Raw genomic sequence first — 27,688 nt, 5'->3', positions numbered from 1 at the left:
CACCATGAAGGGTAGCTTTCCAGAAGGTCCCTGATTTTTAAATCCTCCATTCTGTTTGGGGCAGGGAGATAAACTACGCACACTTGTACTTCCCACCTCTGCCCTAGGAGGCTGCACAGCTGAGCTGAGCTGGCCCAGGCCAGTAGGCGTAGGATGTGGGAGGAAGTCCTGGCCCTGAGGCACAGACAGACCTGCCTGCAGCCTCCCCCAGGCATTGTCTGTGGAAGGAGCGGCCTCACAGGGCCTGGCTGGGGTGCCAGAGCTGACGACTGGATGTCTTCCAGGAAACTGTTTGAGCGGGTGAAATGCATTTCCTGTGACCGGCCTGTGGAGATGATGACTGGCCCGTGAGTACAGCCTCCAGGGGGCGCCCTCTGTCTGCTGGACATACACCACCATCACCACCAGCTCCACATACCCCCCATGTGCCTGTGGGGTTCAGTTATATGCACATCCACATACATGTTCTGTAGATGTTATTTCATTTGCTCCCTGTCCCTGGGCGGGCCACCATCATCCCTTCTTTCACCAGCCCTGTCTGGTACCCACTGTAGCAGGGACTGAGCCAACTCCAAAAGAGGAAGGATGGAAGGAAACTGGGGAACAGCAGACTTTGAGGTGAAATTAACATAAAATTAACCATTTTAAAGTGAACAATTCAGCAGCATTTAATTTATTTACCATGATGTGCAACCAGCACCTCTAATACCATAACATATTTTTTGTCCCAAAAGGAAACCCCAGACTCATGAAACAGTCACTTCTATGCCCCACCCCCTTCAGCCCTTGACAACCTCGAATCTACTTTCTGTCTATAGGTTTGCCTGTTCTGGACATTTCATAGAAATGGAATCACGCAATATGTTGTCTCTTGTGTCTAGCTTCTTTCACTGAGCATAATGTCTCATGTATGGATAGACTACACTTTATTGGTCCATTAATACATTGATGGCCATTTAGGTTGTCTCCTCCTTTTAGCCTTTGTGAATAGTGCTGCTATGAGCACGCATGTCCATACATTTGTTTGAACACCTGTTTCCAATTCTTTTGGGTGTAAACCTGGCAGTGGAAGTGCTGGGTCATATGGTAACTCTGGTGAACTTTCCGAGGAGCCGCCAAACAATACGCTCCTATGGCTTAAGAGCAGGATCTTGCAGGACCCACGGCCTCTTCGGTGCTGGCCTGGCCCTGGTGACCCATGAAGCGCTGCCATGCCAGTCCGTGTTCATGGAGGGGCTGTGGAGCTATATCCAGAGTTTTTCTTTCAAACAACAGATATCTAGTTGCAGCATTGTTTCTAATAGTAAAAAAAAGAAAGGAAAAAGGAAACCTGAAGTGGTAAATGAGTTGCAGCACAATCCTGTCAGCCAGTAGAGATCATGTTGTACCGTGTTTCCCCGAAAATAAGACCGGGTCTTATATTGATTTTTGCTCCAAAAGACGCATTAGGGCATATTTTCAGGGGATGTCTTATTTTTTCAATCTACATTTATTCAAATACAGTCAGGTCATCTTCTGGAACATCGTCATAACGTACTAAATGCATCCGTCTGGCTGACAATCTTAACTGGGGCTTATTTTCGGGGGAACATGGTAGATGAACACCATACGATACAACTGTCTGAGATACAGAAATGTTCTACATCTGCTGTCCAGCGCAGTAGCCACGGGCCACACATGCCTATAGCGCACCTGAAAGATGGCTAATGTGCCTGAGAAACTGAATTTGAAATGTGATTTAAATTTTATTCAATGCAAGTGTAAATAGTCACATGTGGCCAGTGGCTGCCATACTGGATAGCACAGTTGTGGAAGAATATGAATGCCCTGGAAGGATGTTTGCAATAACTTAAATGAGAAAATCAAGTAGTAGGTGTGTTGTGGTCATAGTTTTGTTTTAAAAAAATACACAAACATGGAAAAATCCTGGAAGAACACATCAAAATATGTGTCCCGTAGTCATAGTCCTTTTTTTTTGTTTAGTTGTGCTTTTCTATGCTTTCTAAAATGCTGGTAATCGATGCATGTTACCTTAAAATTGTACTGTGCCTTAAATACATGAAGTATGTGAGCGTTTACAGCTTGATGAGTTTTCACACGTGTGTGCACCTTCGTAAGCACCACACAGGTCAAGAAGCAGAACAGTTCCAGCTCCTCAGAAGGCTGCTGTTTTTACTTTATTGTTATTTTTTCGTTGAGAGAAAATACACACAACATAAATTAGCCATTTGAAAGCAAACAGTTCGGTGGCATTTTGTACATTGACGATGTGGTGCAGACGCCACTTCTAGAACATTTCCATCACCCCAGAAGGAAGCCCCTTACCCGTTACCTGTCACTCCGATTCCCTTTCTCCCCGGGCCCTGGCAGCCTTTAGTCTGTGTCCTGTTTCTAGGATGTACCTATTCTGGCTTTTCCTTTTATAATCAGAACAGTTGTTTTTTATTACATACAAAGATTACTGGGGCTCCCCAGAGCCCTTGCAGGGAGGCCCTGTTCCCACCCCGTTGGAGGGCGGCTTCCTGGAGGAGGTGGGAGCCTAGCACTCTCCGCTCGCCACGTATGCCTCCCACTGAGCTCGTGTCCACCCACAGGCACCTCATCACCATCCGCAAAGCACACCTTCTGTCTCGGCTGCGGCCCGCCAGTGCCAACAGCTACGAGTACCTGCAGCGGCAACAACTGAGGTGAGCAGGCTGGGGGGGCTGCCCCACCGTGGTCACTCAGGCCCTGGAGACCTACAGAGATGTCAACTCCAGCCCCGGGAGCCAAAGACTGTCCCAGACATCTGCAAGGGAGACGTGCCGGGAGGTGGCTGGGGCAGCAGACGGGCACACGAGATGATCATGGTGGAGGGGCACGGCCGTTTTTATTGGGCATCTATTATGGGTCAGGCACTGTTAGGGGAGGGTTTCTCATTTAAATCTCATGACCCTCTACGAGCTAGGATTAATATGCCTGCTTCCCGCTGGAGGACGTAAGTAGTGACAGTGGGCCCTCCAGGCTTCCTATGGCTGGGCAAACACTGCGCTAAGCACCTTGCCGTACCTGACCTCATTAAATCCTTACACCTGCCCTGTGAGGCGTATTCTGTTATCATCCCACTTCACAGTTGAAGATTTTGAGGCTCAGAGAATTTAAGTAACCTGCCCAAGGTCACAGGTAGTGGCAAGCTGGTACCTAAACCTGAGAGTTTCTACTGGACCCAGCTGGCACCCTGGGTCCCAGCCCCACCCCTCACCCTCCTGACATCCCGCGGCTTCCAGGCCTGTGGGTACATCTGGCCAAGTGAGGGAATAAATGGCAAAATCGTAACCACGGCGGCATGAAGGGGCGGGGCGTGGGGACCTGTGCCCCAAACGCCTTCACTTCCCTTGCCCGACTCCTGGAGACCAGGACGCTAAGAGCATGCACTTGGCGGGCCAGACCAGGCCTCCAGGGGGCGCTAGGTTCCGGGGAACGAGGGCCTTGATTTATTTTCCCTCTGCCCCGTGCTGCCTGTCTAGTCACCCACCAGGCCCCAGGCCTGCCCGCTGCACCACTCAGACTCAACTGGAAGAAACTCCAGTCTTCCCTCCCTCAGGGCAGAGGGGTCTCCAGGTGGCTGCTGACCCCACTGCCCTGCCCCAGGGAACAGCACCAGCTACAGCAGCTCCAGGACCTTGGAGACCAGGAGGACGGGGGCGACGGCCCTGGGAATGACACCAACCGCAAGTTCAAGTCACATAACTTGGCGACCCTCTACCCCTACGGGGACCCTGAGATGTTAGACTATGACACCGTGAGTCGGGCCACAGCCTGGGCGGTGGGTGACCCCAGGGAGGCCGTGCTCTGTCTGCTGGGCCTCCATGTGTCCTACAGAGGCTCGAGGACACTCCCTGACCTGGGACCCGGGCCATCCAACAGACCGAGGTGGACATCCTGGGAGTGGACGGGGTCCTGTACAAAGGCCGAATGACCAGCCGGGGCGGTGTGCAGCCACCAACCAGCATGGAGAAGGAGCTGGCTGGTGAGGAGCATCAGGCCTTCCTGGGGACCCCTGCCCTGGGTCCTGGCTTTGCTGGGCAGCATGAGGGGATGGGTGGAGGCAGGGCCCAGAACCAGCACCATCCCTGACTGGGGGTCCTCATACAGCCACTTGCAAAAATGGGGTCCTGCTGTATGACAGGCACTTCACCAGTTGCCAAGGAGACAGAGGGGAGTACAAAATAGGGGCTGATCCCCTGGGGTCTCCACATGAGGGGGAGAAGCAGACTGTAAGCAGATAACTGAAGGTGCGGACGAATAGCTGACCCGAAGGGAGGGCCTTGGTGCTCGGTCATCTTGTAACAGAGGATGTGGGCCTCGGGAGGGGCGCCAGTGCCTCCCCCAAAGATGAGATGCTGGGCTGATGATGGGAGAGTTGGACAACGGACGGTCGTCCAAGGAGAGGGACTGGACATTGCCCTGAGGGCTCTGAAGAGGGACTGGAGGTTGCTGGACGAAGGGGTCAGGTGAGAGGAGAGTGGTCCGGGTGGAAGGAACAGCAGGTGCAAAAGCCCTGGGGTGGGTGGAAGCCAGGCACAGCCGGGCACTCAGGAAGGTGAGTGCACCTGCAGTGATGAGGAGGACACGTGGGCAGACCCTGCAGTCCTACGTCCTAATGTCAAGGGCAGGTGAGGGTTGGGCCAGGGGAGTCTGTCACGTGCACATGTGGAATCAGTCACTCTGGTGGCTACACTGTCAAGACCCTGGCTGCAGCTGGCTCCCACCAGGGACCCCAGGACTCAGCTCCAGCATTGGGCCTCTTTTACTCTTTTGCGTAAAAGAACATTTGCTCAAAAGGCCAAAAGGGGCACCTTCTTTTCCTGGGCTTGTGGCTGCATTACGCCAGTGTCTGCCTCGGTCTTCGCATGGCCTTCTCCCTGTGTCTTTTCCTCTCTTAAGGAGTCTGTCTCTTAAGAACACTTGTCATTGGATTGAAGACCCAACATAACCCAGGATGCTCTTATCTCAGAATCCTTCACTTAATTACACCTGCAAAGACCTTTCCTCCAAATAATACGTTAACAGATTCCAGAGGACGTCTTTTTGGGGGCCACCACTCAACCGACTACAGGTCCTCCCTGTCCCGGAGGGCAGGACCCCATCTGGAAGCCTGCATCCCCCTGGGGCAAGGATGTGACCTGCAGTACTAACAGCTCCTCTCCAGGCCCCCCGACAGTGGATGCTGTTGGGAGGGGACTCAGGCTGGGTTTCAGGGACCACCAGACAGGATCGTATTGAATGAGCCTGACTTCTTGCCAGGCCCTACAATGTGGGGAGGCATTGCACACATGAGCCGGTGAGGGCGCCCTTGGCAGAGGGGCCAGGCTGATGTTACACACCTGGCCCTCATCGCCAGTCACTCACCTGACAGCCCCCCTCTCCCCTCAGAGGGAAGGGCTTTTCTCCCCAGGGCTCATTCATTCTCAAGATCCCCAGCAGCAAAGCAGGACTGAGTCATGACACCTCAACTGCTTTATCCTGCCTGGGGGCGACAAAGTCTAACTAGCATTAGAAATGAATTAGAAGCCTGCCTGTGGCCAGATTTGTTGACAACTATGCTCTTGGCGCTCATTTATTTACTCAAAAGAACAGAATCACTATCTAAACCTAAGCTAGCTGGTGGGCTCGCCCAGGCCCAGCCTGGTCCCAGATGCATTCATCTGTTCATCCCCCACCCCCACCCCTGTCCACAGTGCCCTGCTGTGCATGCAGCCCTTTGCCAGCCCCACGGGGTGTCAGCCAAGCCTCTGGTCTCCAGATGCCTGCACTCAGGCCAGGGCAGACAAACACCTGCTCCCCAGTGAGCAATGCCCCAGCAGGAGGGCAGGTGGACGCGCCGAGGTGGGTGGGCAGCAGGCCCGGGCTTTCAGAGAATGTCCACGGGAGGAAGGCTGAGTCTGGGCAGGACTAGGGCAGGAGGCAGAGCTGAGAAAGGAGATGCTTCTCCAGCCTGGGCCCTCCCACCAGCTCTGGGTGAACTGCCTAACACACCCCTAACCAGGCCCCTGTGCAGTTCAGAACCCGTCAGCTTTCCTGTGGCTGCTGTGAGGAATTACCACGAACCAAGAGGCTTCAAATAACCCAAACTTACTTTGTTTTGGTTCTGGAAGTCAAAAATCTAAAACGAGTTTTATGAGCTAAATTTGAGGTGTCAGCAAGGCTGCTTCCTTCTGAGGCTCTGGAGGAAAATGTTTCCTTGCTGGTCCCACCTTCCAGAGGCCTTCTTGGCTTGTGCCCCTCCCTCCATCTTCAAAAGGCCTCACTCTGACCTCAGCTTCCATCCTCACATCTTCTTTGACTCTGTCCCGCCAGCCTCCCTCATAAGGACCCTGGGGTTACATTGGGCCCACCTGGATAGTCCAGGGTTATCGCTCAGTCTGGAAAAACCTTAATTGAATCACATCTGCAAAGTCCCCTTTGCCATGTAAGTTAAGTGACGTAGTCACAGGCTCTGGGGATTAGATCATGGACATCTGCGGGGGCGTCACACTCAGAGTCCAGACTCTGGCTGATGTACAGGGCTCCTCGGCCCCCGGCCTCGTCTGTGCCCCCCGCCCCAGCCTCATAGACCTGCTCGCTCACTCGCTCTCAAGGAGCCAGCCTTTCTCACCTCTGGGCTTCTGCGCCTGCTGTGTGCTCAGCCTGGAAACCCTGGAGAACCTTTCCTCTCTGCCAGGGCTCAGGCGTGCCCTCCCCGTGGGAACCTCCTGCCTTATGCAGAGGTGGGAAAGCTAAGAGGAGAGCCCAGAAGGAGCAGGTATTGGGGTCAGGTGCTGAGTTTGGACATGTAGAGTCCAAGGCGGAGGGGAACATGAAGGAGACTGCTGGGTCAGCAGATGGGGTCCCAGTCCTCGCTGGGTCTCCATTTTGAACCTATACCCTGGGCCCATGTTCCTTACCTTAGAGGGAAGCAATGTGACAGTCTCACTGGTTGGCTGGTTGGCAGATCCCACCTCTGATCTGTGAAGGGATGCAGGTGCCAACTGGGGGTCAGAGTGGGAGCCAGGCAGCAACCTCCAGCCAGGCATTTGCTCTTGCAGAGAACCCATGAAGCACACAGGCGGTGGTTCTTAACTCAGGTTCAAGAGACATGACCCAAGCTGTATGGCTCTCAGAGGCTCATGGGGAATCAAGGTGGTGCCGTTCGGGTTCTTGAGGTCATAGACTCTGCGACAGAGTTAGGAATGCAAGAGGTTTGGAGGGGGGAGAGCATTAAAGAGGAGGAAGGAAAGGGAGGGTGCAGGCAGAGACCCTCACACAGTGCACAGGCCTGATAAGGTCCAGCCAAGCCCAGAGGGGAGCTTCCAAGCTAACACTGCCCAGCACATGGCCAGGCCGTGCTCCTGTCACTGGACGGAGGTGCTAACAGACCCTGAGGTGCTAACAGACCCTGAGGTGCCAACAGGTGGAGGCTGTCAGCTCCCTGTGCTTCCTGCAGCTAAACAGCAAGTTCTTTCTTGAAGGAAGATCCATGCAGCACCTCCCGCTGCCACATGGCACTGGTCAGTCCTGAGCCCTCTTTGGTGCCAGGTGTGTTTTAGAAGCCACTGGGGAAACCCAAGGTAATCAAAATAGAGTTACTGCTCCCTTCAAGTTTTTGCTCCATGAGAGAGGGTGAAATGCAAGTTCAGCGAGTGAATAAGATGAAACTTGGAAATGGGGGTGAGGATGGCAAGGGAGAGGTCCCTGGCGAGCGGGTGGTCAAAGGACTCTCTGAGAAAGGACATTGGAGGCGGGAATCACCAGGGGACATCCAGGGAAGGACATATCCATCCAGGCAGAAGAAACAGTTGGTGTCCTGCATGGGAAGGAGCTTGGTGACCTCGTGACTCGCGCCGGGTACCCGGCTCGGGCCCTTACCTGCAGACCCCTGTGCCCTCAGCCACCTGTGAGTCCCCCCTGCCTCCACTCTCCATCTTTGCTCTCATGACCCCTTCCCTCCACCCCACCACATGTTGCCATCTCATCTCATGCCTTTCGTCCTGGTGGCTGGTCATAGTGGTTCTTGGCGGGACAGGGAGAAGGGGATACCTTGGGTTCAAATGTGAAGGATGGAGCCAAACCCAAAAGGCCCTATAGTGTATGATACTCCCTTCTATGAAATGTCCAGAACAGGCAAATCACAGAGACAGAAGGCAGATTAGCGATTGCCAGCGGCTGGGGGAGGGGAGAATGGGGAGTGAGTGCCTCATGGGTACGGATTTCCTTTTGAGGTAATGAAAATGTTCTGGAACTGGATGGATGAACTTAATGCCATGGAATTAAGGGTGGAATAAAGGAGCCCATTCTTTCCCCACTTTAAATGGTTAATATTATATGAATTTTGCATCCAAAAAAATGTGCGTACACAAAAGATGAAGGATGGGAAATGGGGATGGAGGCACTACGGTGGTCTTGCCCCTGAAGATCTGAAGAACTGCAACATCTAACCTGTAACTAGTTCTGACAGCATTTCACCTGTACCTTGTATTAAAGTAGTGTCTCCTCCCTGGCCTAAGTTACTTTCAAAAAGCCTTTTTCTAATATCTTACCTTTGAGAAGCTCGAGAAGGCGAAAAGGGAAGTAGGTCCTTCCATCCACAAAGGGGAAGGGTTAGGTGTATTGGTGGGAGGCAGTCCCACCAGAGTGGAAGGGCTTTTGCAGGAGTTAGGCTTCGGGGAAGTTAGGGGCGGAAGTTTGGAAGAGCTGCCACCCATTCCTGTCTCTTCCCTTCTCTTTTCCATTAAGCTGTGAAGATTCCGCGTCCCCCGACTCAAAACCTGTATGAACGTTTTGATGCCATCTACCCCCGTGAGTACCTGCCTCCCCGACTCCCTGGCCCAGCCAACCTCGTCTATCTCTCGGCTGCTCTGTCAGTGCCAGGGCCCAAAAAGGGCCCTTGAGTGCCCCCACCCCCCCAGCAGCCAGCTCCCTGGCCAGGCATCCTGCCATCCGAGGCTCCAGCTTCACCCTTCAGCCGGGTTTCTGGGCCCAGGCGCCATCCCAGGGGCCCAGGCAGAGCATCTGTCCCCAGGTGTCCATTTGGCTGCAGGGGTGGAATAAGGGAGCCCATTCCTTCCTCTAGGTCTCTTTGCTGGGGGGCACCATGAGCCAGGCTGGGGGGACTGAGCGCCCCTGATTCATACCGCCATGTGCTAGGCCTCTGTGGGCGCTTCACAGTGTACAAAACACTCCCTTCTTATTTCATCCAGTGTTTATCCGAGCTGGAGGAGGTGGGTATTGCTAGCCCAGTTCAAAGAGAGGAGAACTGAGGCACAGTGACCTGAGCTGGGAATGAGCTTTATCTTGGGTTGCTCCCTCCCCACCCAGGAAGTTTAGGGAGGCTGAGACTGGGTGAGCCTCAGTGAAGCACTTCCATCTTGGGGCTTCTCCTCTCCTTAGTGGGGAAGAACCCATCAGCCTCTACCAATAACGTGCTTGAGACCAATCACAGGTCTCTACTGCCCTTCCAGCCTTGCGCCCTCATGCCAGCGTCCGCCCGGCCGCTTTGGGCCCCCACCCAATGATGCCAACGCAGCCTCCATCTCTGCCTCCCCTGCCACTGCTGCCACCGCTGCTGCCACCCCTGCGGGACCCCAAGCAGGCCCCAGGGTCCACCAGGCACCCAAGGCCTCAGCGCCTCGAGTCCTGAGCCAGCACGCAGCCCACCTAGGAGCCCGCCAGCCCGTGAGCCCTGCGTCCCCATCGTCCCCTCTACTCCCCCACTGGCCAAGACCAGGCCCTGAGCCCGGCATGGGGGAGGTGCAGGGGCCCTGGACATAGGGGACAAGGCTCCGCCAGGGACTCATTTTGACCCAGTGACTGTTTTCAGTCCTTCTTATCCTACGTTTCATGGAGAACACAGCTTTCTAGGTTAAATTTTCCACTAAGCCAATTTAATTCCTTGACCAATTTTCAATACAACACAGTTAAAGCTGTTTTCAAAACAATCACTTCCTTTTTATCTTGCTGAAGTGATTGCATCAGAATCCGTTCCAGTTCCAGCTCTTGCCGATGTCCATTTTCTTTGGAGGCCATTATTTCTACCAGGACGAATTTTCTCATGGGAACCTAATTTTATTGTTTTTAATTTTACATTTCTTACAAGTTTGTGTTGATAATTTCCACCAGCAATTACTGTTATGAATTGGATATTTAAAGAAGCTGATTGTTTATATTTACTTCTGGCTAATCCCTGAGGAACTTGGGGCAATGCCCCTGGAATACTCCAGGACTGCTCTGTCCCATCCAGGGCTGGGGTCCTGCACGTGTGTGTGACATGTGGCTCCCTTGCTAACTGCCCATGTGCCTGGTGGAACAGAGTAAACCAGCAGGTCAGAGCATCCTCGGATCGCAGAGCAGAGCTCATACCTGCCGTCCGGCATCCTGCATGCGTAGCTTGATTTCCCCCTTGGATAGTTTATCTGTCCCTTTCTTCTCTCTCTGTGTCACTCCCTCTCCCTCTCCACTCCCTGGCTTGTCCAGTTGTGCTCTCTGTCCTTTGTGTACTTCTGACACTTCTATCACATTTCACAAAGACTACGGAAAATTTCCCTCTGTTCAGTTTCAGGGCATGACCCCCCCCCCCCAACATCCACTAGAGGCCCTGGGATGGCAGAGTGAGTGAGGGAGTGGGGTGGGGGTGAGCTGCCCCAGGGTCTGCCCTGGGGGAGGACAGGGGCTCCAGGCTCTGCCAGGGAACTGGCGTGGAGGAGGATTTGCTGGACCTGAAGGCCATCGGAGGCTGGGGACAGGGTGTGCCTGCCCCTTCCTAAGGTCCCCCAGCCCTTCCCCCAGCTTACCGGCAGCCACTCCCAGCCCTGACTCCTCTGTTCTTTCTCCAGGGACTGTTTCCAAGCTCTTCCTGACCCAGGTCCACGCCACTTTGGGGGGCACTGGTGGTGCAGCCCAAGCCCCTGCCCCCACCCCCACATCACAGATGAGTATTTTTGACAACCTTTCCCGAGAATAAAACCTTCCACCTTTCATTTTCCTGACTGTGGATGAGGGTGACTAGCTTGGTGTCCTCTCTGGAGGGTGGCCTTGCCTGCCCCACTTGGGTAGGGGGCCTCCTGGTCCTTCCTTGGGCCACCACCCCAAGGTCAGCCTCCCAGAGCCACTGCCCAGAGCCACCCTGGCCAACCCTCAGCAGAGAATTGAACCAGCCTTCCCTTCTCCATCACACTCGCCAGTGCCCTGAGCTGCCCCAGGGCTGTGTGGCGGGCAGGTCGGGGTCTGTGGGTGGGGTCGTGACTTGCCCAGTGTTACACTGACGCCTCAACTCTCTGGCTCCCCACCCAGGAGGCTGTACTTCTTGGGTGCTGTACACAAGTACGAGGGCCCCAACCACCATCACTTCCCCAGAGGCAGGAAAGGGAGGTATGGCCGGGCTCGGGCAAACAGGTTGCTGTGGTCTCCAGGGGAAGCACTCGCTGCCAGCCTCGTCTCCCGAAGCCCCGACACGTGGGCACCCACAGGCACAGGGTGCAACGCTGCCCCTCATAATCAATCCTCGTTGAGCCTTCAAAGCGGTCTTCCCAGCCATTTCGCAGGTTTACATCAGACTCAATGCCTGAGTTGGTTCCTGCAGCCAAGGTTGTGAGGAGTGAGACCCAGGTAGGTCACCGTTTCCATTCTGATAGGCCTTCTTGGTGCTCTGGAAGGGAGGGAACCACAGTCCCAACTGCAGTCAGGCGGAGCAATCCCGGAACATGGCAGTCTCGTCCTCTATGGGGGTGGGGAAGCCGCCCTTTGGCAGAATCCTCACCAAGGACAGTGGCAGAACTCCCCTCCCCATCTCAGCCCCAGGGGGTGGGGCCTGCAGGTCTTAGAAGCTGGGAGGGAGGTGCTGTGCCCACTCCCAGGGCAGCTGCCTCCAGAAGGTGGCCCACCCCATCCCAGCAGGGGAAGGTGACTGGAGAATGGACAGAACCAGGGGTGGAGTCAGCAGAGGGAGAATTTTGGAAGGCACTGGGGCCAGCTGCCTCCTCTGCAAGGGGGACCATGGATCCTGGCCTGGGACTCAGCAGCAGGGCCAGGCTGGACAGGGAGTAGGGTGACAACTGTCCTGGTCGACCCCGGAGTCGGGGCGGGGGGGTCCCTGGAACATGCAGTTTTAAGACTGAGATGAGTTGGTCATATGGGGAGGGAGGCATGTGGGCTGGCCAGGTATGTGGGGTTGCACAAACGAGCCATGCAGGAAGAAGGTGCCTCTTGCCAAGCAGAGGGTCCTGCCTCCAGGTGCTGCTAGAATGGAGATGCTGTGTGGTGACCACCCTGCACCCCAAACCCAGCCCCACAACCCACTGATGCAAATCAGGTCACTGAACACTCTCTCTTGCAGTGACTAGGAACTCATTAACCCTAAGGTAGAAACAAACAATAGCAGCAAATGTGTGTCCCAGACAAGATGACGTGCTTTGGAAAGAGGCACCAGCAGTGCCCCAAAGCAGCCTTCAGAAGGTGACAGGTGAGGCCCTGGACGGAGGGCCTTTTGTGCAGGGACTTCTTAGGGACACTGGAATCAGCACACTGGTTCCCCGGTCACGACCATCTTGGCTGGCTTGACCCCTAACTTTGCGTGGATTTAGGGGCTCTAGATAAGAGACCCTCCAAACCCTCACACAACTGCCAGAGAAGGGCACACCAGCCTCCATAGAAAATGTCCCCACCAGTATTTGCAGCTGCTACTCCCCAGGAGATGAGCAATGGCCCCAGAAAGCAGAGCAGAACTCTGCCAACAGGCTCCCAGCACCTTATGCGGTGCCACCAACAAAGCCTCAGCCCCCCTGGAAGTGGGTCTTCCCACACCCTCCCCAGGAGGACCCAGCATCCTCCCACCTGTAAGAGAGTTTTAAGGCCCATTTGAAATACATAAATCGCCCAGACATAAGCTGTGCCTCAACCAGAGACCTTTCCAAATGCAGGAACTGGAAATAGCTTTGCCCTAAAAGACCTCCTTTTGGCCAATCCAAGCCTCCCGGACGCTGACACCAGGAAGTAACGAGTCAAATCCTGTCTGTCCTCAGATGAGTCCTGCTATGAAAAGCCCCTCAGAGACCTCCAGGGCCACAGCAGCCCCGCCCACCACTGGATTTGGGGGCCAGCCTCGGGAACTGTGGTTTTCTGCAGCCCACAGTGTCTTCTCAGAGAACCCTAGAGACACCCTGGGGACCCTCAACAGCCCTGGAAGTGTCCCCACCATCCAGAGACTCTCACAGAACAAGCCCTTCTCCTTTTAAAGCTGCCTGAAGGGGAAGCCCTGCGTGCCTGCAGAAAGCACTTTAGGGTCACCCTTCACATCACCAGGTGCCCCTCCGCCCATGGAGCAGGCCGTTTACTTCCAAAACTGCTCCTGGGAATGCAAGATGCCCTGCAGAGATTCCAGCCTCTGAGACAGGAGGTGGACACACACATCCGTGGTGGCCAGTGGAGTGGGCTGGCCATTCAGGGGCAGGCTGCCTATGTCCCCACCATCATCAGTTTCAGCCAGTCGTGGCCTTGAGGAAACTTGGGCAATATTACAAATTTCCAAGATAAGCCAGAAGTGAGGCTTCTCGTGTAAACGCTCCTGATGTGAAAATGTTGGCCGACAAATCAAAAAGGCGTAAACCACAATGCAAGCCAAACGGCACACATCAGGGGACTGAGTTTGCAAGCCCCTGAGATAACCATGCCCCCGTCTTCCAACAGCGACCGGAGGGCACAGCCACCTCGGGAGGCCAGAATCTCATTCCCACATACTGCCACATCCCCTTTAGAAATGAGACACGCAGAGCTCAAATCACATTCTTTCAAAGCAAATGGTGTTTTCTAGAGTGGAATTTTGGAAACAGTCATTTGGAGCTCAAGTCTGGCAGTCAGGTAGGAGGTGACCAAGCCCAGAAGAGGCTGGACTTTGAGGTAACAAGTCCGGTTTTCTCAGGAGGTGCCCAAGATGAAGGCCCTGAGCCTGGCTGTGAATGTGAGCCTGTTCTGTTTGTACACCAGCACCTTTGCTTTGCAGCCAGTTTACACTCGAATGTGTAGATGGTTCCTGACGCCTTCGGGCTTGCTCCTGAGCTTCCAGGATTGGAGAAGGGAAGGAATGTCCCAGGTTCTGTGTCACACTCGATTCTGGGGCACGTGGCATCTGTGTGGGCCCACCTGTGGTTCCCTCCCCTTGTTAGTCGGGCCCACTTCTGCATCCGTGCCCTTGCTGAGATGCTCAGATGGGGGCTCCCAGCACACCTGGCAGGGCCTCTGCACTGCTGGCAAGTAGCCGAGTCCCCCGGTCCAGCGCCAGTCCTGCCCTCCACTGCCTCCTGCTCTGGGTCCCACTTTGCCTGGGGCACTTATTAAAAATCAGATTGTTGGGTCCTCCTCCAGAACAGCTGCTTCAAGCACCCGGGGGACCTTATGCTCAAGTTTGGGGGCTGTGAGAGGCATGGGCTGGGTCGGAAGCCCCTGGGAGCCCTCTTCCCTTTAATAACAACTTTCCACAGAACTGACATGGTACAAAGTCTACCCTTTTCAAGTTTGCAGTTGAAAGGTTTTTAGTTTGTCCACAAGTCGGTCACCAATATCCTGGGGGTGTTTAAAACTATACTGTCAGGGCCTCCCCCCCAGATGCTGGCACTGGGCCCAGGAGTCTTGGGGTACTTTGCTTGTCTTTTCATAGAACCCTCAGGAGGCTCTGCTAGGGGACCATGGTCATGAGCTCTCCAGTGATGGGGGGTGGTGGTGATTTTTGCCTCCAGGGTACATTCTGCCTTATCTGCAGACTTTTTTGGTTGTCACAACTGAGGGGAGCCACTGGCATCTAGTGGGTAGGGGCTGGGATGCTGGCCAACATCCCGCAGTGCACAGGATGCCCCACGGCGGACAGTGATCCAGCCCCAATGTCCGGTGCCAAGTTGGGAAAACTGGACCTATAGGAACCTCAAGTCCCTCCCAGCCTAACATGACTCCCTGGGACCTCCAGACCCAGCCCACAGGGCTCCCAGAAGCAGAAATGGGCTTCACTTCCAACAGAGCAGCAGAGCAGGGACATTTCTCAAACAGGCCTGAGGTCCCATCTCTAACAAGCTCCAGATGCTGCTGCTGGTCTGGGGACCACAGTGAGCAGCAAGGGTGTGGGTCACCTACAGGCCACCCAGGGGCCTGCCCAAGGTCACGTCCCCATTGTCTTCAGGAATGCAAATTCTAGACAGTGCACCGTCTCCTGTGGTTCCAAAAATGTACAGCTGCCCCAGGAATCAGCTCGCTGGAAGAGCCCAGGCACACTCATCCCACAAGGCTGATAACCCAGAAATGCTCGCCTCTGCAAAGCATTTTCCTACCACTTGAAGAAGGGATGTGCCAGTTTCCTGAGAATTTTCTTCCATCCAAAATAATGGCGAAGCTGCAGTGAAGATTCAGGAAGCCTGAGATACCCCTTCTTCGCCTCCGCATATGCACCCCCGAGGGAGCCGTGCCCTCTCTGGACTCTGAGAGGCCGTTGGATGGTGGTTTTCAAGGGGAGGACACACTTCTGAGATGTAAGCAACAGCGACCAGTCTTCAATGACAACCAGAGTGTAAACAGTCGTCCCAGGTGGGCTGCGTCAAGAGCCTGTCCAAGTTGCAGCAGGGTGGAGACAAAGCTGAGCAGTGGCAGCCTTGTCAGAAAGCACAGCCCCATCCCTGGGAGCGAGAGCGGATTGTAGTGGTGAGTGCTGAGACGTGTCAGGCAGGTGACTTTCCGAAACAGAAGAAACTCTCCAACCCAACCGCCATCCAGAGGGTTTAGATGCCAACTGAGGCGGGGCTGGGTGCTTGGCAGGCTCTCCAGGATTAGGGAGTGAGGTCTGCTGGTAAGGAACGGTAGAGGCCCTGGCCTCCCTCTTTCCCCAAGTCCCGGCCCATCACAAGGGATGCAAGGCCGAGGCTGTCTTCTCCCAAAGCTGCCCCAGGGACCTCCCACCCGTGTGGGCAGCCCAGAGCCGATTGGGGTGTCTGGCTTCTCCCTTGGGGCTAGAGTAGGTGCCTGCCCCAGCCCAGCTTGGAAGCAGGTTGGATCCAGTCTGTTACCCCTTGGTGGTCCATCTCCTTAGTGACCAATGGTTTGAGCACTGGTTGGACCTGCCCTGCCCTGGTCCTGGCCCTAGCCCCCACTGGCTCTGCATTCAAGCCTGCTGACTATAGGGCTGTGACCTGCAACTTCCCAAGGGACGGCCCTGCCCCACCCAGCATGTTTGCTGGAGGTTGGGCTTGGAGGGTCCAGCCCACAGCCAGCCACTGGGGCCTGAGACAGGAAAAAAAGGTCCTTGTGAAACCCAGGCAGACCGGAAGGCAGTTGTTAGCCCTGGAGGTCGGGATCCATCCAGCCAGGCAGGGGGAAGGGTGGGCAGACGGAGGCTGGGATTCTTGGAACACAGGCCAGAAACTAACTTCATGGGAAAAGCCTCGGGTGGGCAGGAAGATTCCAGAGCATGTTGTGGTTGAAAAGACAGCGACAGACAGGAGCAGTGTGGAGCCAGGCAGGACTGGGGGGTAGCCCTCAGTTCTGGGCTCCATCGGCACCCTCCCCCTACACGGAGCCAGCTGGCAGCAAAGCTTAGGATACGAGGCAAGACCACAGAGCCTGGTGGTGGTTTGGAACTCTTTCTTCTCCTTTGTTGAAAGGGGGAAAGGAAATGGGTATGGGGTACCCCGGGGCTCTGGGGGAGGCATGCAGACAGCCCCAGCAGGCAGGAGCTGGGGGATGGGTGGGAAGAGTCCTGGAGTTTCCCACAATCCTTTTCTCTGCAGGGAACAGCAAGGCTGGCTGCTGGGGGGGGGGGGAGGAGAGGGGGGGAAGGGAAGGCCGTGGGGAGAGGGGCGGCGGGCAAGGGACTGGGGGGGTTCACTCTAACATGCAAAATCCAGCTGCCCCATAAACTAGGTTGCTTTTTGAAGAGTGACACACGTATAAATACACAGACACAGCTACACGCACACATGCGGAGAAGGCTCTGCATTCCCAAGGGTGGGGATCTAGACCTGCCGGCCCCAGGAGCTCCAAGGCAGGAGCCAGCCGTCTCCGCAGCCCCCTGGGGTGGGGTGAGTCCTCTGGGGAAGACTGCTTGGGCTCTGCAGTTCTGTCCACCAGCACCCAGACGACTGAACCAAACCCATGCAAGCCGGTGCCGCGCCTGCGCTTCTGTGTACGCGCAGGCCGCCTGTGTGCTGGCAGGAGGGGCCCGTCTCTCCCCTCCAGGGCTCCAGGGAATGGGGGTGCAGACAGAGGAGGGTGAAGGGGCCCACAGAGACGTCCTCTCCCCACCCCACGGGGTCCTGGCCTCCGGGAGGGGGGAGGGGCCTGCCTTATCTCTCAGCCTCCATGGCAGGGTGGGCCCTTGGTTCTGAGGCAGCCTGTTGGGGCGCCAGGGGTGGCCAGTCTGACGCCGGTGAAGGGGGTGCTGGAGTCCACAGGGGTGGCTGCTGCGGCTGGTGATACTGTGGCCCACCTGGGGGCGAGGCCACCATGGGCCAGCTGGGCGCTGCAAAGCTGCCGGTGGAGGCGTGGGGGAAGTGTGGGGGGGGCGACGTGGCCGTGGTGGCCATTGGGCTGCCGCTGCCACCACCGTGAAAACTCTCCGAGGCCTTGAGACGGGAGAACATGGTGAGGGCGTCAGGGAAGTTGGGGGGCGTGGCTGGGGTGTTGGCAGGAGTGCACATCTGTGGGGGGTGAGAGCAGAGAGGAAGGGGTGAGCACCCTTTCTGGGAGGCCCCCAGCCTCCCACTGGCTCCGAGTTGGAGGAACATGCCCAGCTGTGAGGAGCATTGTGCCCCCTCCCATGGATGTACCAGGCCCCCCACATGGTCCACCAGCCAGGGGCTCACGGAAGAAAGGTGGGATTCTGAGCTAGGCAGGCCCACCAATGAGGTCCCATCCCAGTAATCCCTTCACAGCCAAGAGCCACCGCAGCTTGACCCAGGGGACCCTGTAGAGCTGCCCCTGAGGCCGCAGGGGACACTTACCATCTGGTGGTGGTGGTGGCTGTAGGGGATGTTGGTCTCCTGGAAAAAGGCGCTGAGGGCCGTCTGCGGGAAGAAAAGCCCAAGCTGACCCTCAGCATTCTGCCTGACCCTGCCGCTGCCCTCCTTCCTAGGCTCTCTGGGACTTGGTGTGGCCCTGGGCCTGGACCAAGTGGGAGGAGCGAGTTGAAGCACCGTGTCTGTCACAAGCCCCTCAGCACCGCCCGAGGAGGCACCTTGGACTTCCGGGCACATCTGGTGGGTGGTGAAGACCCTCACAACACTGCCTGCTACCTGGACACCAGGTGCCTCCACTTTGCATATACCTGTGTCATCACATGACCTGGGGAGCAGCTAGCACCCTCACCCGTCTCGGGGAAAGGCCTCCAGCAGACCTCAGGCCCAACCATCACCAACTCCATGAGTGGTAAGTCCCTACTCTTCTCTGGGCCTCAGTTTCCTTGTCTCTGAGCCAAGGATAGGAAAGGCTCCAGGTGTCGTCAGTGACCCGCCAGCCCCCTCCTTGGCTGACCAAGGGACTGTGTCCTGGTCTGGGCCTGTTTCTCCATCTGCACCATAAAGGAACTGAACTCGGTGGCTTCCAGGTTCCCCTCCCTCACAGCAGGGACCTCCAAAGATCCATGTTCCAGCTGGGAGAACTGGAATTAAGCAGGATGGTCTGGGTTTTGTACTCGCTGCCCTGCTCACCTGAGCCTCCGGCAGAATGTTCTCAAGATGGCAAAACAGGAGGATGGCAGAGGGGTCTGCACCCAGAACTGTGAGGAAAGGGGGACGAGAGCGAGGAAAGGGGGACGAGAGCTGGCCTGGATCAGACCAGCTCATCTGAAGGTCCTGGGGGATAGGGGCGAGGGGGTGGGGAGCTCCAGGGTGGCCTCTGGGACCCCCCAGAGAGGTGCTGGCATTTGGTATGTCCTGGCTCAACCCCTGCAGGAGGGTGTCAAAGAAAATAAGGGAACCGGCTGCTCTTGCGAAAGTGCTGGGTGAGAGAACCCATCTAGTGTGTGAAGGGTCTACCAGGCCCTGCCAAGTCCCAGGCTCAGATCTGAGCAGCCCCTGCCACTCTGCCCACCGTCACCACCCCCTCAGCCTGGCCCTCCACTGCCCTGCAATGTGCAATTCCCTCCCTGCGCCTAAGTACCCAGAAACCCAGCCTGGCTCCCAGGGCTGCCCTGGGGTTTTTGCAATTTTCTTAAAGTAAAATCAAATTATTCTGTGTTTTCCTGAACACACCCTACCCCAGTGTCCCCAAACAGGGATGTGGGAGATGGGGGCCTGGTCTCTAAGCACATTCTTGTGACCTCCCCACCCCCATCCCTGGAGCCCCAGGGACACACCCAAACCATTCCTGTCCCAACAGCAGCTCTAAAGGTCTGGGAATGTGAGGATTCCAGAGAGAAACATCTGCCCTACCCCTTAAAGCTGACAGAGGTCCCCTCCCTCTGCAGCCTGTCCCCATTAATACCTGAATCACAGAGACTATGATCCAAAAAGAGGCCTCCAGCTGGCTGTGTCACCCTTAGCCAGTATGCTGGGAGGGAACAGGGGGAAATTAGCCATAAGGACCCCCTCACTCGCTCCTAAGATTTAGGGGTTCATGACCCGTTTCACCTTAAGTGAATTTCCCTAATATCTATATCCCCATTTTACAGATGGCGAAACTGAGACTCAGGGAGCCTGGGGCACAGGGCTCCTACCCCTAGAGCCCCCCAGTCTGCAAGCTGTTCCTGCCCTTGCTGGAATCAGAGTCCTTCCCCAGGCATGTCAATCCTCAAAGCTACATTTCCAATTCCTGTGATCTAGTAACACCAACCTGTACTGCCTGAGTGACCGCCCAGCTGGAGCCAGGCTATGTGGGCTAGGCTGAGAGTGCCTGCCCACCAGACACCTGCCTGCCCAGCCCCAGGGAGGGAGGGAGCCATGTATGCAGATGTGGAACTCAAGCAAACTGCCATGAATGTGGTTTTGCAAGTTTTGCCACATCCAGCCCCAGAGACAAATGGGCTGATTAGGGAGCTTCCTGCAGGGCGGGGCTGCCAGCCCTGGGGTGGGAGAGCATTCACCTCTTAGAGGTCAATTCACACCCTGCAAGGTACAGAGGAAGAAACTGAGGCACGAGGAGGGACGGGACCTGCCCAGAGAGAGCAGCCTCCCATGTCCTGGTGTGAAGACCACACAGCACATCTCTGGTAGAAAGGAGGTGAGCAAGGATCCTCTGGGGGGCTAAGCCACTGTCTCCCCCGGACTGTCCCAACCTGCAGGTGGGAATTCCCATCCCTTCCAACCCTCAAGAAGCTCCCCTGGCTCCTGGTCCCTCCTGAAGGCCCAGAGCAGGAAACCAGGCTCTTAGGCCCCTGATGAGCAAAGACACTACAACTGGTTGGAGCTGTGACCTCACTTACACCTGTGAGGAACGGAGCTCAAGGGGCTCTGGCCTCATCGCTAGCGACCACCTTGGGTTGTTTCTGGGGCGGCTGAGTTAGGGAAGGCCAGGTGGCCTCTTGGCAGCACAAGCCGTGGGCATTAGTGCTCTGTGTCAGGGAGGCCTGGGGGGGTGGGGACCCGAGTGAGACCGCCCCGCCTCCTGCCCAGCTGGCTGAAAACTACTCACTCAACTGGCACACCAAGCCTGCAACAAGCAGGTCGATTCCCCTGCCAGCAAAGAGGTCCCCAACACGACGCCGTACACTCGGGTGTACACGCGTGGGCACCACCTGCAAAACGGCCACGTTTATGTACACAGAGCACACCCCCCGCACCCGCGCCCCAGGTGGACTGCGTGTTTACGCACGCCGAGATGCCCGCACGCAGCGTGGCGCGTGCGTAAATACAAATGCATATGTACGTGGACACACACGCCGCGGGCTGCCCACCGGGCACGCAGACCTGTATACCCACACAAACGGGACAGCTCCGCCCGCGGGCTCCAGGGCTCTCCCGTCCCAACCCCGCGGCTCCAGAGGGAGGAGGACAGCGCGTGCCCAGCTCGGAGCAGGCCTGGGGCGTCCTCCTTCCGGCCGCCCGCCCGACTGTCCGTCAGGGCCACGGTGCCGCCCCGCCCTGGCCGCTGCCTGAACAAAAGTGGGGCCCCCCGCATCCCCCCTGCCCCGGGACTTGGGGGCGGGGATTCGGTGTCCCGGCGGGGGCGGGCCACCCCTCCCGCTCACCCCACGCGGGCGGTGTTTCCGGGGGCCGCGTAGACACCGCCGCGCCGCCGGGCCTGACCCGCACGCCGCGTGTGCGCGCAGGGGTCGGGTCCCCGGCGCGCGACCGCCGACCGCCGGGCCGGCCCCGGTGGAGCGCGCACCCGCACGTGTCCACACCTCACACGCCCTGTGGTACGCGCTGCCACGCGGGACGGGGCCCCCATCCCCAGTCCCTGGCCGCGCACCTCGAACTGCCAGTGGGCCGCCTGCAGTAGCTGCTTCGCCTGGTCGGCAGCGCAGCCCGCCGTCAGCACGAACTGGTTGATCATGACCTGGTGCTTGAGCTCGTCCATGTTCACGGACATGGCGCCCCTGCGCTGCCCGCTCGGCCTTCTGCCGCCGCGCGCTCCTCCGCTTCACGCGTCCACCATTAGCGAGCCGGCTCCGGCTAATACAAATATTTACTGTGCGGCTCTGACTCACTGAGCCTCGCCTCGCTCCGGGGCCGCGGGGGGCATGCTGGGAGATGTAGTCCGCGCCCGCCCGCGCTCCAGCTGGGGCTGCGGGCTGAGCTGTCGCCTTCTGGGCACCTTGTGTGCAGAAGCGGGCCTTGACGAGAGCTGGGCACCCGCGCCCCTGTCCTGGTACTGACGGGAGTCAGCAGGCGGAGGCCACAGGGATCTTTGTAAAGACCCTGGACCCCGATGTGGTTGGCATCCCTCTGTTGAGTGGGCGCACCCTTGGGGAGGGAGGCCCTAGCAATTTTGGTACAAGTCGGCAGTAAGAGGCCGCAAGGCCCCGAAGATCTGGTACACAGTAGGTGCCTATATTCGTTCAGTGAATGAAGGGATCTCCTTTTTAGGGCTCTGCTCAAAGTCACCGCCTCCAGGAAGCCTTCCGAGTCTCCCCAATGTCCCGAGCGCATCGCGCACTTGGGAAGCGGGTCCCTCTCCGGGCTGGAGTTCGGCAGAGTACACAGTAGGCACGAGTAACGTCTGGAGTTAGGGATGGCGCCTGGGATAGGCAGGCGAGGTCGCCAGCCTCTGGTGCCTCGGGGTTCCCTCCCCGCGGTGCTCCACTTTCCCACGCAAAATCTCGTGCACTTTGCCGGAAATCTCGGTCTTAAGCGAGCGGGCGCAAGGACCGCGCGGAGCCAGTTCCGGAAAGGCCCCGAACTTCTATTCCCAGAATGCCCCAGTTTATTTGCATCGTTCCGTCGAAAGTGACGTCAAGTGAGTGAGGCCGCGCCTCAGCCAATGGACGTCCGCGGGGTGTTAGGACCTGGCCATATAAGGTAAACAAAGCTGGCCGCCCAATGAGGCGGCGGTGGGGGCGGGCGCTGGGTCGGGACGGACGGGGGCGTGTCACGTGGCGGGCGGGGGCGGTGCTGGAGAGCGCGGGGGTGGGACATTGCGGGCTGTGTTTACAGCTCCGCACGCATCTCTTCCGTTTGACGTTCACGGTCTAGTGTGTGGAGCCCGTTTGGGCTCGGAAGTGGGATCCCGCCGGGGAGTTGGGGAGAAGCTCTGGTCCGAGGTTTGACTGGGTCACCTCCGCGCTTAATGACCTTGTCCCAGTTCCTCTCTCTGGGCTGGGCCCCAGTTTCATTTATTGAGCAACTATGTATTGGGCCCTCACTCCGTACCTGACCCGCTACAGCAGAGAGGAAATCCGAGATGGGTGGGCGGCTGGGGCGTGTGTCAAAATCCCAAGGGCTGATGTAGAATTTAAAGTATAGAAAGTGCCCTCAAGAAGCATACACAAGCCCTCCAGCTGGTGGGTTAAAGGCCATTGAGGGATTTTTTTGTTTTGTTTTATTGGGGAACAGTGTGTTTCTCCAGGGACCATCAGCTCCAAGTCTGTTGTTCTTCCATCTACTTGGGGAGGGCGCAGCTCAGCTCTAAGTCCAGTTGCTGTTTTCAATCTTTAGTTGCAGGGGGCGCAGCCCACCATCCCATGCGGGAATTGAACCTGCAACCTTGTTAACAGCTCCCGCTTTAACCAATTGCGCCATCTGGCCACCCCACCCCACCCCCAGCCCCATCATGTGGGGCGGACTGCAGTGTCTCTGGTCCTGCTCCCCGCATAAGAACACAGGATATGCTGAGGCCGAAAAGGAACACCCACGGATCCATAGGTAGGGGAGTCATACCACCATAGTCTCACTGGAGTCTGGAGTCACACGACCCGCAACCCGCCATCTGCTCTTCTGCCTGCCAACCGACCAACTCCACTCTCAACTCTCCAACCCGAGCAGCCCCGGCAGTTATATTGGTGGCCAATGGCTAACTGATAACAGCTGACAGCCAACTAGCCACAGCTGGTGGCCATCCACTACCTGAGCCAGCACCTTTCCACATGAGGCCGAGAGCCTGGAAACAGCTCTCTGGGACTCTGTCCCCACACCCCCACATCCCCACTGAGGGGTTTTTAACAGGTCTGATCCATTAGTTATCCATATTTAGGATCACTGGCCCAGCAGTGCAGGAACCAGATGGTGGTGGGGTGGGGGGTGTGGAATCCAGCCGGTTCAGGTGATGTTCTGGGTGAGTCTGGTTCCAGAGGAGTCTGCCCCTGCCCAGCGCCTTGACCGCAGAATTGGATTGAATGGAGTGGGTTCCTGCAGTGCTCTCTGGGGAGCTTTCTCTGGATCCCTCAACTCTTCAGGTGTTCTGGCTTTGGATAGTGGCAGGGGGAGGATGGGGAACATGTGAACAGGGCCTGAAAGGTCCCTGGGTTGTGAGGGGTAGGGGGAGGTTGGGACACCGGCATAGGTCAGGGAGGGGATGGAGGAGACCAGCTGAAGTTGGGAGCTTGGCCCATTGGCAGAAAGAGGACTCAGTGTCCCCTTCCAGCCTGGCTGAAGTCACCTGTCCACTTGGGAAATAAGGTATTTGCCTTGTGGGGATTACTCAGTCTCCACCATTTTTTGCAAACCCTGCTGGTGCCAAGGAGATCTCCACTCTCATTAAGAATGTCCCTTCGCCTTTGCAAACCATCATAAGCACAAATGAATGTGGGCAGAGCTGCTCAGCCCAGGGTAAGCAGCTATGAATATGGTTACTGTTACCACTGGGACCTCAACAGGGCACGGTGGGAGGTGAGCCAGAGAGCCCTGCGTGTCAGTATTCACAGCCATTTAATGACTCTAGTGTTGGCCAAGGTACTCCCGCTCTGAGCTTCAGTTTTCTCATCTGTAGAACCGAACATGGGAGCAAGGAGCTCTCCCAGGACGGCTAGGGAAGCGTAATGCCAGTGAGGTGCTCAGCATGGGCGTGACATTCAGTGCACCATTTCTAGCACTCACTTCTTTACCTCTATCTGCACCACTCTAGGGAGCCCAAAGCTCCATTTTACAGATAAGAAAACTGAGGCTGGAATTCAGGCCTCCTTACACTTTTGCCAGTGTAGAAGAACAGGCACCCAGTGGGCCAGCATGGTGTGTTTCTGGCAAGGGAGGGTGGATGCTGGCAAGACCCACTGGGGGCTTTCCTTGTTGAGGGAGGCAGGAAGTACCCTCCCCCGCCCCCACCCTCATCCAGGCATCACTCAGGTACCTGCTGAGGCTTGCCCAGCCCAGACAGCATTTCCAGACCAGGCCAGCCGTGGTGTGGCAGGTGGGACAGGCAGGAGCAAAGGTCACCCCTCTGGCCCCCATGGCCCCCCAGCCGGATTGTTTTCCCAGGAACAGCAGGGAAGGAAAAAACAACCTTGTTTTTAGCCAGGATCAGCATGGCTAGAGAGTGGACTTTGGATTTCTTAGCAGGCTCAGATGGGGCCTGACAGCTGGGGCCGGTAGCTGGGGGAGGGGAGAATAAAAAGCATTTCAGACAGTGCCCTTATCTTAACCTGCGATCCAGGAAGGTTGAGAGCCTTGTCAGAGTTGGTATAGCCCGTCCACGGAGGCTCAGGGCACTGGCCTTGTCAGCATCCTCTGGCATCCTCCACACCTCCATTCTTTCAATCAGATGTGTGTTTATGAGACAGATACTGGATGCATGGCTCTGAGAACACAACAAGAAGGAATAGGTGAGGATCCTGCCCCCTCGAGACACTGGAAAAGAAGTGTAGACTTGAGAGACTCAGACCAGGAGGCTGTGAACTCTGTCTAGTGTCTTTTTTTGTTTCAAATGACCAATGGTGGCTGACGGAGGGGGCTTTGAGGTCTGGCCACTGCCTGGCTCCTGATCTCTGTTCCCATGCTCTTCCCCTTACTTGATTCTAGCCACACTGGCCTTTGAGCTCCTGGGTCATACTCAGCTCTGCTGCCTGTTCCCCCTGCCTGGCACTTGGCCTGTCCCCTCAGAGTTTGCCTGGTTGGCTTTTACTTGTATTTCAAGTCCTGGCTTAAATGTCATCTCCTCAGAGATGCCTTTCCTGACCCCTCTATCAATAGTAGGTCTCTCCTATTATCTCATTGCATCTCAACCCATTCCCCCATAGCACCCACCATGTTTTGTATTTATACACTTTTTAACTTTTTTAGTGTCTGTTTCCTCACTAACCTGCAGGCTCCATATCTGGCAGTTCCACTATTTGATCCCTATTGGCTGGCTCTTTGCCCAGCTCGTTGCCTGTCGCATAGTAGCTGCATGATAAATATTTGTTGAATAAATAAATGAATCAGTCAAGATGTTGATAGTAGAACTAGTACCAAATCAGAAAGGGCCTGTCTCCCAGCGGGGCATGAGTAAGCACAGAAAAATACACGGCAAATCCAAAGCTCTATTAAGAGGACTGTTGAATTAATTAAACATCCAGCCCATGGAAAAGACTGTCCTAGCCCAAGATCCATACGGAGGATATGCTCTTAGGGTTATTTTTCAGTGGGAACATCAGGGTCTTCAGTACCCTCCCTTCCTCCCCCTAAAGAGAAAGGCTGGTAAATTGAATGCAGTATTGGTATATCTGTGTGTGTGTGTGTGTGTGTGTGTGTGTGTGTGTGTGTGTAGAGAGAGAGAGAGAGAGAGAGAGAGCCAAAAAAAGTATACACATTTAAGAAAGGAAAAAACTATTAAAATTGTAATACTCAATATATACTGATAACAAAAGATGGATACAAGTCACGTTCAACTTCTGCAATTACAAGAGGTGCTCAAAGTGGTTACCATCAGCGTCCAGACACTTCTGATTACGGCAAACTACTGCATGAGTAACGTTGACCAAAGAGGCCACTTGTATACATTTTTTTGGCACCCCTGGTATATACAAGTGTTATGTAATTCAACAGAAAGAAATTTAAAGTAACAGAAGATCACATGTGGGGAGTGTCTTTAGGACCACCTGGGGGCAAGAGATATAAAATATGGCACTTTGGACCACTGCTGTCTCAGGAGTAGCAGAGGAGTGCTGTGATAAAAGGAGAGGCTTGGTTCGAATTCCAGCTTTACCACTTAAGTACTATACAATCTGAGTGGGGTACTTAAGCTCTCTCAGCCTGACTTTCCTCTTCTGTATGTTGGGAATGAAAATAGAATTGACATCAGAGAATTAAATGAGAATATGTGCAAAGCCCTCAACATGATGCCTGGCACATAGTAGGTGCTCAGTAAATAGGGATCTTGGTTGTGGAGCAGAGAGATTTAATGAGACTCTTTCAAGACATGGCCTCTCCCTCATAATCCTACAGGTCCCCCACTTCCTTTATTAGTTTTGGCTTCCTGGTTCCCTGACAACAGAAAGTTGTATTCTGGATTCTGGCCTCTAGAAAGGTATAGGACTCATTTTAATGTGGATGTGGTGAACTTCCCATTTAAGATTCTTAGCCAGCCCCGCCCTCCCTGGTTGCTTTCTTGATACAGCAGGCCAGACTTGGAAAGTCACTTTCTTTAGGAACCCCAGTTTCTCAACTGAAAACAGATCCTCATGTGGCCTGCTTACAGAGTTTTGTGTTTAAGTCAAAAGCCAGGAAAAGTTCATTGCAACTTGAGAGGCTTTAATCCTGACCTTACATTCTTTGTGCCTCAGTTTCCCTATCAATAAAATGGGGAGAGGTCTACTGCCTCTGTAGCAGGCTGTAAAATTATGTCTTCAAAGTAATTGTTCTGGACGTGGAGCCAGAGAGATTCCCTGAATTCTGGAAAAGGCTAAATAAAGCAGCGCTTTGCTTCCCCTGTGAGCACTGCTCCAGGTAAGCTTGGGTTCCACCCCAGCTCTTTTCAGGTGTCAGGTAAATGTGTGCCCCCTGCTGGCCAGGGCAGGAGATAAACCCTGGGAAGTGGGGACAAACCTGGTGGCTCAGGGAAATATTTCAGAGTGGGTAAATGGAAGTGGGTAAATAGAAGGGTCTATATATGAACAGATTATTAGGATGCTAAAGAATTGCGGTGTTGCTGCTGTGGCTGGAATGCAGAGGAAAGGACGATTTGCTTTGCGGTTGATGGTTCCTCCCCTCTGGATTCAGGTCCATTTGGTTTGTCCTGGAGCGCTTGTCAACAACTTCAGAGGGTCCGGACGAGGAGCCTGCTGGGAAATGTAGTTCCTAAGCGGGCTTCCAGCGCCGCAGCCGGCGCCTTCGGCGGCGAGGGGACTTCGTTTCCC

At 55.7% G+C, this 27,688-nt stretch overlaps 2 protein-coding genes across 8 annotated transcripts in view; one reads left to right on the top strand and one right to left on the bottom strand.

Annotated features, from left to right (window-relative positions):
• Positions 1-11,003, top strand: part of LG18H16orf96 (linkage group 18 C16orf96 homolog) — a 31,122-nt gene extending 20,119 nt beyond the window's left edge. Inside the window, exons 11-17 of one of the 5 annotated variants that reach the window (XR_012493080.1) lie at positions 285-347; positions 2,595-2,687; positions 3,631-3,781; positions 3,907-4,009; positions 4,927-7,915; positions 8,755-8,817; positions 10,851-10,888. Coding sequence is in view for 3 of the 5 variants with exons in the window: in XM_074322615.1 (XP_074178716.1) it covers positions 285-347; positions 2,595-2,687; positions 3,631-3,781; positions 3,907-4,009; positions 8,755-8,817; positions 9,480-9,658 (652 nt within the window). In the remaining 2 variants the exon portion in view is untranslated. The other 4 variants (XR_012493079.1, XM_074322615.1, XM_074322616.1 and 1 more) reach the window with 4 other exon arrangements.
• Positions 11,004-13,802: 2,799 nt separating this feature from the next.
• On the bottom strand, positions 13,803-21,651 carry UBALD1 (UBA like domain containing 1). Of its 3 annotated transcripts, XM_074322631.1 has the most exons (6): positions 21,394-21,651; positions 20,614-20,716; positions 19,468-19,533; positions 18,693-18,760; positions 17,988-18,050; positions 13,803-17,684 (listed from the first exon to the last, which is right to left on the bottom strand). In XM_074322631.1, the coding sequence occupies exons 1-6, from the start codon at positions 21,511-21,513 to the stop codon at positions 17,331-17,333; spliced, it is 774 nt and encodes a 257-aa protein (XP_074178732.1). In that variant the 5' UTR covers positions 21,514-21,651; the 3' UTR covers positions 13,803-17,330. The 3 variants fall into 3 exon arrangements, with proteins under 3 accessions (XP_074178732.1, XP_074178733.1, XP_019611994.1); XM_074322632.1 differs by lacking the exon at positions 19,468-19,533 and having other exon boundaries at positions 21,394-21,650; XM_019756435.2 differs by lacking the exons at positions 18,693-18,760; positions 19,468-19,533; positions 20,614-20,716 and having other exon boundaries at positions 21,394-21,640.
• Positions 21,652-27,688: the final 6,037 nt, after the last annotated feature.

This window comes from Rhinolophus sinicus, linkage group LG18 (assembly GCF_036562045.2).
Source record: "Rhinolophus sinicus isolate RSC01 linkage group LG18, ASM3656204v1, whole genome shotgun sequence".
NCBI classification, from domain to species: domain Eukaryota; kingdom Metazoa; phylum Chordata; class Mammalia; order Chiroptera; family Rhinolophidae; genus Rhinolophus; species Rhinolophus sinicus.
Note: the sequence above shows the minus strand (reverse complement) of the source record. Positions and strands in the feature narration are given on the sequence as shown.

Coding starts and splice junctions, on each gene's coding strand:
- UBALD1 (XM_074322631.1), bottom strand. CDS start 21,513: ATGTCCGTGAACATGGACGAGCTCAAGCACCAGGTCATGATCAACCAG. Junction 19,534..20,613: donor AGGCTTGGTGTGCCAGTTGA/GTGAGTAGTTTT, acceptor GTTCCCTCCCAG/CATACTGGCTAAGGGTGACA. Junction 17,685..17,987: donor GCCACCACCACCACCAGATG/GTAAGTGTCCCC, acceptor CACCCCCCACAG/ATGTGCACTCCTGCCAACAC.